The sequence below is a fragment of the Elephas maximus genome, chromosome 3 (assembly GCF_024166365.1).
Source record: "Elephas maximus indicus isolate mEleMax1 chromosome 3, mEleMax1 primary haplotype, whole genome shotgun sequence".
In the NCBI taxonomy this organism is placed as follows: Eukaryota; Metazoa; Chordata; class Mammalia; order Proboscidea; family Elephantidae; genus Elephas; species Elephas maximus.
In genome coordinates, this window is record NC_064821.1 from 100,531,431 (window position 1) to 100,543,866 (window position 12,436).

The 12,436-nt window shown below is 40.4% G+C and overlaps 1 protein-coding gene across 3 annotated transcripts in view; it reads left to right on the plus strand.

Annotated features, from left to right (window-relative positions):
• The window catches only part of PRKAA2 (protein kinase AMP-activated catalytic subunit alpha 2), a 128,588-nt gene that overhangs the window by 41,571 nt on the left and 74,581 nt on the right, over positions 1 to 12,436 (plus strand). For all 3 annotated transcript variants that reach the window (XR_007516658.1, XM_049879375.1, XM_049879374.1), the window contains exon 2: positions 2,461 to 2,602. Coding sequence is in view for 2 of the 3 variants with exons in the window: in XM_049879375.1 (XP_049735332.1) it covers positions 2,461 to 2,602 (142 nt within the window). In the remaining variant the exon portion in view is untranslated. The remainder of the gene's footprint in view (positions 1 to 2,460; positions 2,603 to 12,436) is intronic.

Below are 12,436 nucleotides of genomic sequence, written 5' to 3' on the forward strand. Positions count from 1 at the left end.
AGCTGAGTTCTTACCCACTGTGCCACCAGGGCTCCAGGTGGAGGACCAGGAAGTTATAATAAAGAAGACTATCTGAGAGTTAGTAGAAGAACCAGGAGAGAGCACTGACACCAAAAAGAGGGAATGATCAATGGTGTCCAGTGTAGCAGAAATTACAGCAAGCTGAGAACTGAAAAGTATACATGGCTTGATAATTTATGGGTGACTCTTTGGTGGCTCTTTGGTTTCGGTAGCGTGGTGAAGGCACATACCAAATCACAGTTGCATTTAGGGATGGTAATAAGACAACAAATACAAATTACTCTTGAGAAATTTTGGTGAGACAAATGTTGGAAACTAGAGAAAGGTATAGGTTTTTTTGGGGGAGCGGAGATGGGAGAAACTTGAACATGTTTATAAGTTGTAGAAAAGGAACTATTAGAAAAAAAATGCTTGACTAGAAGAAGAAGGTAAATGGGCTGAAGGGTACAGATTGATAAGGCAGGCCTTGAACAGGAGGAGAGCCACAAGATCTCTGAAACTGGAGGAAAGAGGGATGTGGATAAAAGTTAGTCTTTTAAGATAAATGTCTAGGAAGAAGGTATGGGAAGTCACTCCTAATGACTTAATTTTCCCCAGTGAAATAGAAGGTGAGTTTGTCTATTGAAAGGAATCAAGGGCTGAATAGGTATTTTTAGGAGAATGGTGAAGTTTTAGAATAGTAATTGAGGGAAATAGGAGAGTGGCTGAACGATTGTCTCCGTTTGTCTGGGTTGTCTCGAGGTGCAAAGCCAGTGAGGCATATATAGAAATATATAGAGATATGCTACAAGGAAATGACTCACACAATTGTGGAGGCTGGCAAGCACCAAATCTGTGGGTGAGGCAGCAGGTTGAAGACTTCTCTGCTGACTTATGTGGTTGCAGGCACTGACGAACTCAAAATCTTCGGGTGAGGTGGCAGCCTGAAGACTTCTGCAGGTTTTTGTCCAAAGAACAGGAGGTCAAGTGAAGAGAAGAATGAAGGGTTGAGAGACAGAGAAAGAAAGAGAGAGAGAGAGCCTTGCTAGAACATCCATTTATATACTAGAGGCAGGCCACACCCCCAAGGAAACTCCCCTTTCAATTGATTGATCATATCGGATCATGTCATGGAGGTGATGATGTTATATTATGGAAGAGCAATCAATCCAGTGCCTGCCAAATCACTGAGAAATCAAAGCCTAGCCAAGCTGACACATAATATTAACCATCACATTCCCTAAATAGGGTTTTTTTTAATCTGTACTGTAGTGCAGTATTTAAGGATATCACTATTAGTGTGGTTACTATGAATGTGTCATATGAAAGGGGAAGGACTGTTGTTTCACCTAATGCAACATTTATTTATTTAGCATCTACTAAAAAAAAAAAAAAATTTTTTTATGTGGAGCCCTGGTGGCACAGTCGTTAAGCATTTGGCTGCTAACCAAAAGGCAGTTCGAATTCACCAGCTCCTCCTTGGAAACCCTATGGGGGAGGTTTACTCTGTCCTATAGGGTCGCTATGAGTCAGAATTGACTTGACAGCAACAGGTTTGGTTTTTGGTCTTATGTACCAAGCTACATACTTCACTGTGCTACATGCTTCCTGGGAGATTCAGATGGCTACTGACTGTCTTGTTCAAGAAGGGTGTGAGCTAATAGTTCATGTCATAGGATTTGTCACATACACAGTTGTTTACAATAGACAAAAAATGGTAAGTGAAATGAGTTTTATAAATTTACTACGAGTGTTTGAAAGAGAGATTCCATCAAATAGGGAGAAATAGGAAGGCTTTATGGAAAAGGCAAAAAAAAAAAAGTGGGGGGCTACATGTGAAATTTTCTGAAGAAATAGTAATGAAAATAGTTATAAGTTTTTATTTCAGGAATAATTTATGCTTCTATAATGGAATGACTGGCATTAAACAGAAGAAGAAAAAGAGCATCATCAACAAAATAGTAAATTCTGTTTTGTCTGAAACATATTTCAAATTTGATTATATTTTTATGTAGGAATGTAAAATTCAGCAGTCCTTTCCCCAAATCAGAAACCCTGGTGGCATAGTGGTTAAGAGCTACAGCTACTAACCAAAAGGTTGACAGTTCAAATCTACCAGGCGCTCCTTGGAAACTCTATGGGGCAGTTCTACTGTGTCCTGTAGGGTTGCCATGAGTCCAAATTGACTCGAAGGCAACAAGTGTTTTTTTTTCCCACAAATATTTGATGAACATCTCTGTGCTAGGGAGAATTCATAGATGACTAAGATACAGTTTCTGTCCTCAAGGAGTGTATACTCTAGTAGAAGAGACAGAAGTGAAAAGAAATAACTTCAGTTCTGTGCAGTAAGTGATATAAAAGCAGTATATACAAGTAAAAAAGTTTGGGGGTGCAGTGGGAGGAAGCATGAATAAATGATTACATTGCTATGACTACAGCACATTTTTTCCTTTTTTATAGTTGGAGAACATCAACTGACAGGCCACAAAGTAGCAGTTAAAATCTTAAATAGACAGAAGATTCGCAGTTTGGATGTTGTTGGAAAAATAAAACGAGAAATTCAAAATCTGAAACTCTTCCGTCATCCTCATATTATCAAACTGTAAGTGTTTTGTATGATAGTCCAACAGAAAAAACTGCCTTGAATTTTTTTTTATGAATCTACAAATAATTATCTCTAGTTAACCTTCTGAAAAAGTACCGTTTTTCATATTCTTGTCAGCAGGTGTTAATTTGTTTAACCTCCTTCAGTCCTTTTTTTGCATACTCTTAATTTAGAATTAAAAGTCATTGTTTAAAAATTGGTGATGTATTGCAAGTTGACTCACTTCTAGTATTCACTTTAAAAGTCTTCTAAGACTTTGATATTCTTAGATCCATTTTTGTAATTTTTTTCTGGGTTTTCATTAGCATCTGGGTATTCTGTTTTTGAAAGGGTAAAAAATAACTGTTAGTGATTACCTAGCATAGTATATTATGTATAGAATTACAAGTATTACTGTAATAGTAAACCTTTTAGGAAGCCAAATGAATTTTTTTGTTTTCGAATAAGACAAGTTACAAACTTAAAAGAGAAATAAAATATTAAAAGATCATTAAATAAGCTAATTAATTAAATTTAAAATAAATAAGATAATTAAAAATAGACAACCCATAGAAAATTCAGATATTATGTATGTGACAATATCACTTTAAATTATTCGATGCTGCTGCTTAATACTTATTAATGCAGCATTATAGACACTGAAAATTGCCTTTATTCTTTGTCTTAAAGCTTGGATAAAGTTTTATAAAATAAATATTAACCTAACTTACTGAGTACCTGATAGTGACCAGCAGCTGTACTGAGTGTTTTATATCTGTAATTTCACTTTATTCACATGATAATCCTATAAGGTAGCGTCATGGATTGAATTATGTGTGTCAATTTGTCTGGGCTATGATTCCCAGTATTGTGTGGTTGTCCTCCATTTTGTGACTGTAATTTTATGTAAAAAAGAGGGTTAGGGTGGGGTTGTAACATCCCTACTACTAAGGTCACATCCCTGATCCAGTGTAAAGGGAGTTCCCCTGGGGTGTGGCCTGCACCACCTTTTATCTTACAAGAGAGAAAAGGAAAGGGAAGCAAGAGGGGCTGGGTTGGAGGAGATGGGACACCTCATACTGCCAAGAAAGCAGCGCAGGGAGCACAGCACGTCCTTTGGACCCAAGGTTGCTGCATGGAGAGGCTCCTAGTCCAGGGGCAGATTGATGCCTCCAGAGCCGACAGAAAAAGCCTTCCCCTGGAGCTGATGCCCTGAATATGGACTTCTAGCCTATTAGACTGTGAGAAAATAAATTTCTCTTTGTTGGAGCTATCCATTTGTAGTATTTCTGGTATAGCAGCACTAGATGACTAAGACAGGTAGGTATTATCTTTATTTTATAAATAAGGAAACTACGCATCTAAAGAGGATCAGCGGTGTGCCCAAGGTGGCACCGCTAGTATGTTGCAAACCTGTTATTTAAGTTCAGATCTGACATTCCAAATGCCATGCTGTTACTCTTTACTTCATGAAATAGATTGAATTACGTCCCCCCCAAAAATGTGTGTATCAGCTTGGTTGGGCCATGATTCTCAGTATTGTGTGGTTGGTCTCCATTTTGTGATTGTAATTTTATGTTGAGAAGATTAGGGTGGGATTGTAACACTGCTCTTATTCAGGGCACCTTCCTGATTCAGTGTAAAGGGAGTTTCCCTGGGGCAGCCTGCACCACCTTTTATCTCTCAAGAGATAAAAGGGATGGAAGCAGAGAGTGGGGGACCTTGTACCACCAAGAAAGCAGTGCTGGGAGCAGAGTGTGTCCTTTGGACCCGGCGTCCCTGCATGAAGAAGCTCCTAGTCTGGGCGAAGATTGATGAGAAGGCCAACAGAGAGAGAAAGCCTTCCCCTGGAGCTGATGCCCTGAATTTGGACTTTTGGCCTACTTTACTGTGAAGAAATAAATTTCTCTTTGTTAAAGCCATCCACTTGTGGTTTTTCTGTTAGAGTGGAACTAGATGACTAAGACACCCAGTACTCCAGTCTTTCTCAAGACTGTATTATGTGAACCCATTGTAAAGGAAAAATAATGTGAATCTCTGGTTTTGACTCAATTATTTTTAATATACTGTTACTTAAATATGTAGAAACAAAGAACTAGGTATAAACTTTATATGCTTTTAGCTTTGATACAGTTTTGAAATAAAAATAAACTTCAAATTTAAGTACCAATCAAACAATGAAATTCCAAGTAGTATCAGTAGTATAATGTGACAAATAATGCTCTTTTGTTAAAGGCAAATCATTGTTAGTGAATTTATAAGTAGAAGGAGGTCTAATACTATATTTATATTTTCACTCAAATAATATTGTTGCAGAGAAAAGCACTTTATATAAATGTATTGTAAAAATCAGCGTTAATATCTTTGAGGCTTTGTTTGCTGGTTCATTATATAGGAAACTCTGGTGGCATAGTGGTTAAGAGCTACGGCTGCTAACCCAAAGGTTGGCAGTTCAACTTCACCAGGCGCTCCTTGGAAACTCTGTGGGGCAGTTCTACTCTGTCCTATTGGGTCGCTATGAGTCGGAATCAACTCGATGGCAGTGGGTTTTTGGGTGGTATGTCAGTGAGCAGTCTTAGTCAGTATTAATGTGTAACCATTTGATAACCCTGTTGAGTTACAGTATTTACCTGATAACTAGGCTAACACAGTAGCTGTGGTAGGCAGAATAATGGCCTCCCAAAGATGTCCAAGTTCTAATCCCTGTGAATATGGTAAGTAACATGACAAAGGGGAATTAAAGTTACTAATCAACTGACCTTAAAATAGGGAGATTATTTTAGATTATCTGGGTAGGCCCAGTGTAATCTCAAGGGTATTTAAAATTAGAAGAGGGAGGTAGAAGGAGAGAGAGAAAGAAGACATCCTATGAAGAATGAAGCACGGTCAGAATGTTAAGATGTGAGAAGGACTGGACTGGCCACTGCTGCCTTTGAAGATGGAAGAAGGGGAGCCATGAGCCAGGGAATGAGGGTGGTTTCTAAAAGCTGGAAAATGCAAGAAAATGGATCCTCCCTTAGATCCTCAGTAAGGCAATACATCTCTGCCGACGCCTTGATTTTAGCCCATGGAAATTTGTTGAACTTCTGACCTATAGAACTGTAAGATAATTCATGTCGTTTTAAGTTACTGTTTCAGGTACAGCAGCAATAGGAAACTAATACAGTAGCATTCTTGAAATCCTTAAATGAATGGCTGATCTAGTTATCACTGGGATTTGAAACATTCATTTAGTCTTTACACTGCATTTATTGCTAGTGAACTATTCCAAATTGGTTTGTTCAGTAACGGCATGTTCAAAAAAACATAATGGTATATTCACGTCACTGTGGCCAAAAATCAGAGTGGGGGCGTATGGAGGTCAGGTTATTACTGGAGTCTTAGCTCAGGTTCGTCTCACAGTGGGTCCAGTGGGTCCCTGAACCAATCCTGTAATGATCTCCCCAGTTCCAGAATGCATTCTTGGAATAGATATACTCAGCAACTGGCAGAACCCCCACACTGGATCTCTGACAAGTGAAGTAAGGGCTATTACAGTAGGAAAAGCCACGTAGAAGCCATTAGAAGTGCTCCTACCTCACAAGATAGTAAACCGAAAGCAATACTGCATTCCTGGAGGGATTGCAGAAATTATGCCACCATCAAGGACTTGAGGAATATAGGAGTGGTGATTCCCTCCACATTCCCATTCAGCTGTCCTATTTGGCCTGTCTAAAAAACAGAGGGATCTTGTAGAATGACTGTGGATTATCGTGGTGGTGGTTCCAGGTGGTGACTCCAGCTGCAGCTACTGAGCCAGATGTGGTTTCACTGCTTGAGCAAATTAATACATCTGGTATCAGCTGTTGATCTGGCCAATGCCTTTTTCTCAATTCCAGTTCTGAAGGACCATCAGAAGCAGTTTGCCTTCACCTGGCAAGGTCAGCAATACACCTTCACTGTCCTACCTCAGAGCTATATTAATACTCCAACCCTATGTCATAATTTAGTCTTCAGGGACCTTGATCATCTTTCCTTTCCACAAGATGTTATACTGGTCATTAGATTGATGACATTATGGTGATTGGACCTAGTAAGGAAGAAGTGTCAATGTCTCTGGACTTGGTGGTGAAACATTTATGATTAGATGTATATTTTAAAGTAAATAGACACAGTATAATTTTAAGGACCTGTGGCTTTATTGCTTAATATGTATGCTTTTTATTGCTTAAAACAAATCAAAAAGATTGCTTGCTCAGGTTGCTTACATTTACAATAGTAATCTACCACTTGAAGCCTTTAACACATAAGCACCTATTTGCTGGACTAAAGCTAGCCTTGAACTTTCAGTGATGCCATGTGCTTGTAAATTAACCCTTCTAAATACTGTATGAAGCTCATAATACAGATTGCTAGAGGGTAAGAAATTCCACAAAAGTTCAGAGACCTTCTGCCTCAGTGAAATTTCTGGGGGTCCAGTGGTATCAGGCGTGTCAAGATATTCCTTCTAAAGTGAAGGGTAAGTTGTTACATCTGGCCTCTCCCACAACTAAAAAGGAGGCACGGTGCCGGGGGGGTCCACTTGGATTTTGAAGGCAACACATTCCTTATTTGAGTGTGCTACTCTGGCCTATTTATCAAGTGACTTGAAAAACTGCTAGTTTTGTGTAGGGCCCACAACAAGAGAAGGCTTTGCAACAGGTTCAGGCTAATGTGCAAGCCATTCTGCCACTCTCACCATATGATCCAGCTGATCCAGTTGTGCTTGAAGTGTCAGTGGCAGATAGAGGTGTTGTTTGGAATCTTTGGCAGACCCCTATTGGCGAGTCCTCTGCAGATAACTCTGCAGATAACTACTCTCCTTGTGAGAAACAGCATTTGGCTTGTTACTGGGCCTTAGTAGAGACTGAACACTCAACGGTTTTTGTTACCTTTGGCCTAATCAGTATGCCAGCCACTTTTTCTGCCTCTGGACCTTAGAGGTCAGGTGTTATTCAGGTGCTAATGCATTTAGCATAAAGGTGGATCCCTTTTGAAATGTGTGAAGCTCTGCAGACTGAAGTTGGAGTCTCATTGTTGCATAAGTTAAGTATTCTATTAGGTGATGCTTCCTGGATGTGTTAGTTTTGTAAACTTCTGCCTTTCATTCCTTTATTTCTGTGAGATAAGGCTTGCAAATATACTTATGGCTTTCCTATGTGCTAGTTAGGGAACCCTAATGGGTTTGTTTTGCTTTTTTGTGTCATATTTGGAAAACCAGAGGTTCCCCATGAAATCTAACGGAAGAGGTGCCAGCAATAAATTATCAAGTTAGTTCTCAGTGGCATACTGTTATACCACAGATCAGCGGCGCCAAAGTGCCAATCGCCTCATTGGTATTGCTAGATCGTATTTCTCAAAATACATATTGCCAACCACATATTTAAACACACTCAACTAGTAAGCATGCATCCCAATACTGAAAACACATGCCATAAAAAAAAAAAAATTTTTTTTAAGATAAAAATTTGGTAATCAAAGTGTTAACCATGGGCCACTAAATCACCATGTGGCCCGAGCTGCCCATCGTAAACTAGGTGTTGTCTGAGCCACAGAGCCATAAAGTCAGATGTGCACAGCAGCACTCCATTATTAAATGGAAGTTGCGTATCTGAGATTGGGCCCAAGCAGGACCTGAAGGTAAAAGTTGTATGAGGAAGTGGCTCAAATGCCCACGTTCCCCACTATTGTTACATTATCTGCCCTCTCCCATTCTGCACCTGTGGCCTCAAGGAGAGATCCTTATGATCAACTGACTGAAGAAGAGAAAACTCGTGCCTGGTGTACAGATGGTTCTGCACTGTATGCAGGTACCACTTGAAAATGGACAACAGCAGCAGTACAGCCACTTTCTGGGACCTCCCTAATGGACATTGGTGAAGAGAAATCCTCCCAATGGGGAGAACTTCTGGTAGTGCATCTGGTTGTTAATTTTGCTTTGAAGGAGGAATGGCCAGACATGTGATTGTATACTGGTTCATGGGCTGTGGCCAGTGGTTTGGCTGGATGGTCAGGGACTTAGAAAGAACATGACTGAAAAATTGGAGACGAGGAGGTATAGGGAAGAGGTATGTGGATAGCCCTCTCTAAATGGGCCAAAGAAGTAAAGATATTTGTGCCCCATGTGAATGCTCACCAAAGGGTGACCTCAGCAGAGGAGGATTTTAACAATCAAGTGGTTAGGATGACGCATTCTATGGAAACCAGTCATCATCTTTCCCCAGCAACACCTGTCATTGCTCAGTGGGCTCAAGAGCAAAGTGGCCATGGTGTCAGGGATGGAATTTGAGCGTGGGCTCAGCAACATGTACTTCCACTCACCAAGGCTGACTTGGCCACAGCCACTGCTGAGTGCCCAGTCGGCCAGCAGCAGAGACCAACACTGAGTCCGTGATATGGCATCATCCCTCGAGGTGATCTGCTAGCAAGCTGGTGGCAAGTTGATTACACTGGACCACTTCCATCGTAAAAAGGTCAGTGTTTGGTTCTTACTAGAATAAATAAGTGTCTAACTTACTCTGGATATGTATTTGCCTTCTCTGCATGCAGTGCTTCTGCTAAAACTACCATCCATGAACTTATAGAATGCCTTATCCGCTGTCATGGTATCCCACACAGCATCGCCTCTGAACAAGGAACTCACTTCACAGCAAATGAAGTACACTAATGGGCCCGTGCTCATGGAATTCACTCGTTTAACCTTGTTTCCCATTATCCTGAAGCAGCTGGCTTGATAGAATGATGGAGTGGCTTCTAAAGACACAATTATTGTGCCAACTAAGTGGCAGTTCCTCACAGGGTTGTCATAGTGTTCTCCAGGAGGCTGGATATGCCCTAAACCAGCATCCAATATATGGTGGCGTTTCCCCCATAGCCAGAATGCATGGTCCAGGAATCAAGGGGTGGAAATGGGGGTAGCATCACCTACTATTACCTGTAGTGACCCACTTGCAAAATTTTTGCATCCTGTCCCTGTGACCTTATGCTCTGCGAGTCTAGAGGTCTTAGTTCCAAAGGGAGGGATGCCACCACCTGGAGACATATTACTGATTCAGTTGAACTGGAAGTTGAGAATGCCACCTGGCCACTTTGGGCTCCTTATGCCTCTGGGTCAACAGGCGAAGAAGGAAGTTCCTATATTGGCTAGTAGGATTGAACCTGATTACCAAAAGGAAATCTTACTGATATTACATAATGGAGGTAAAGAAGAGTATGTCTGGAATGCAGGAGATCCCTTAGTATTACCATGTCCTGTGATTAAAGTCAGTGGAATACTACAGCAGCCCAATTCTGACATGACTAATGGCCCAGACCGTTCAGAAATGAAGGTTTGGGTCACCCCACCAGACAAAGAACCACTAGTAGCTGTGGTGCTTGCTTAGAGCAAAGGGAATACGGAATGGGTGGTGTAGGAAAGTAGTTCTAAATACCAGTTATGACCACGTGACCAGATGCAGAAACAAAGACTAATTGTTATGAGTATTTCTTCCTTGTATGTGTGCATCAAATATTTTTTTCTTCGGTTATAAAATATAAGATGTAAATGTGGCTGGTTCATTTTTGGTTGTACACATGTTAGTTGTATCATGTTAGGTGCAAGTATGACTTTGTCCTCATTTAGAGATTGTGTATGTTCTAAGGAGATGTGTATAGGTGCCAGGTTGACAAGGGGTAGACTGTGATGGTTAAGGTTGTGTGTCAACTTGGCTAGGTCATGATTCTCAGTGGTTTGGGAGTTATGTAATAATGTCATGCTCCATGATGTGATCTGCCAATCAGTTGTTGGGGGCGCTTCCTCAGAGGTATGGCCTATATCCAATTTATGTATGGACATTCTGGCAAAGCTCACTTGCTTGCTCTGGATCCTGCATCTGGCTTGTCATCATCTGACCTCTGATTCTTGGGACTTGAGCTAGCGGTCTGCTGTATTGCCTTCGGATCTTGGGTTCATCAGCCCCTGTAGCCTGTGAGTTAGCAGCCTGCCCGCCTGACCATCCGATGTTGGGTTCGTCAGCCCTTGCAGCTACGTAAGTTAGGAGAAACATCCAACCTGAGGCTTGACCCACGGACTTGGGACTTGCCAGCCTCTTCTACCACATTGGCTATTTTCTTGAGATAAATTTCTCTCTGTATATAAATAATACTTAATTGGTTTTGCTTTTCTAGAGAACCCAGCCCAAAACACCTGTCTAATCTTTATCTTATTTAGCCCCTGGACAGTTTTTTAACATTGTTAACCACTACCACCTTGAAATGCTGTAGTTCCTAGGTTTTCATGACACCACAGTCTTTTGATTTTCTTTTTCTATTTTTGCCTCCTCTTAAACTTTTTTCTTATGACCCCGTCTTTATCTGCCTGGCTGTTAAATATTTATGTATTTCAGTAATCTGAGGTAACTCACCTACCCTTCTTTTTATCGAGCCCTCTTTAGGTATCTTCCCTCTATTACTATGGCTTCATTCGCAATCTGTGCACTCAAGTTTTGTAAATCTTTCTTTCCCAGATGTTTCTCCTGAATTCTGAATGTATGTATCCAAATTTTTATTGAATGTTTTCATCCTGGAAGAATGAAAGTATAAAGAACAAGGTGTGTTGGGAATAAACAGTCCAGTTTTACTGGTACACAGAGTGTGTGTGTAGGGCAATGGAGGGAAATAAGGCTAGAAAGGTGTGTTACTGATTCGTTCATTCAGCAAATGGCACCATTATAGACACTAGATTACATCAGTGAAGAAAAATACTACAACAACAACAATAACAAAATCTCTGCCATTATGGAGCATGATTTGTGTGTGTGTGTGTGTGTGGTGAGGAGATAGACAGTAAACCACATATTAGTAAAATATATAGTATGTTAGTAAAAGAGTTGAAGGAATGTGCCATGCAGATATTGCAGGGGAGATGGGGAGGAGTGTTTCAGGCAGAGGGAACAGCAAATACGAAAGCTTCTAGGTGGAAATTCTTGCAGACAGAGATCAACAGAGCATAGTAATCTATGGTAATGGAGTAAGAGATGAGCTCAGAGACATAAACGGGACCAGATTGTGTAGGGTATAATCCTCTACTTGGGTATTTGATGATATTTGTGATTTGTTAAATTTATTTATTCATGGTAATGATATTGTATATATATGTATATATGTGTGTGTGTATATATATATATATATATATATATATACATACATATGTCTGTCAGTTTGTCGTATTGTGGTGGCTTGTGTGTTGCTGTGATACTGGAAGCTTTGCTACTGGTATTTGAAATATGAGTAGAGTCACCCACAGTGGACAGGTTTCAGCTGAGCTTCCACCCTAAGACAGACTAGGAAGAAGGACCTGGCAGCCTACTTCTGAAAAAATTGGCCAGTGAAAACCTTATGAGTAGTAGCGGAACATTGTCTGATATAGTGCTGGAAGATGAGCCCCTCAGGTTGGAAGGCACTCAAAATCAGCTAGGGAAGATCTGCCTCCTCAAAGTTGACCTTAATGACTTGGATGGAGTCAAGCTTTTGGGACCTTTATTTGCTGATATGACACAACTCAAAATGAGAAGAAACAACTGCAAACATCCTTTAATGATCAGAACATGGAATGTATGAAGCATGAATCTAGGAAAATTGGAAGTCATCAAAAATGAAATGGAATGCATAGATATCAATATCTCAGGCATTAGTGAGCTGAATTGGACTGGTATTGGCCATTTTGATTAGGAAAATCATATGGTCTAGTATGTGGGGATTGACAAGTTGAAGAGGAATGGCTTCACATTCATTGTCAAGCCAAAAAGACCGTTTCAAGATCAATCCTGAAGTACAGTGCTGTCAGTGATAGGATGA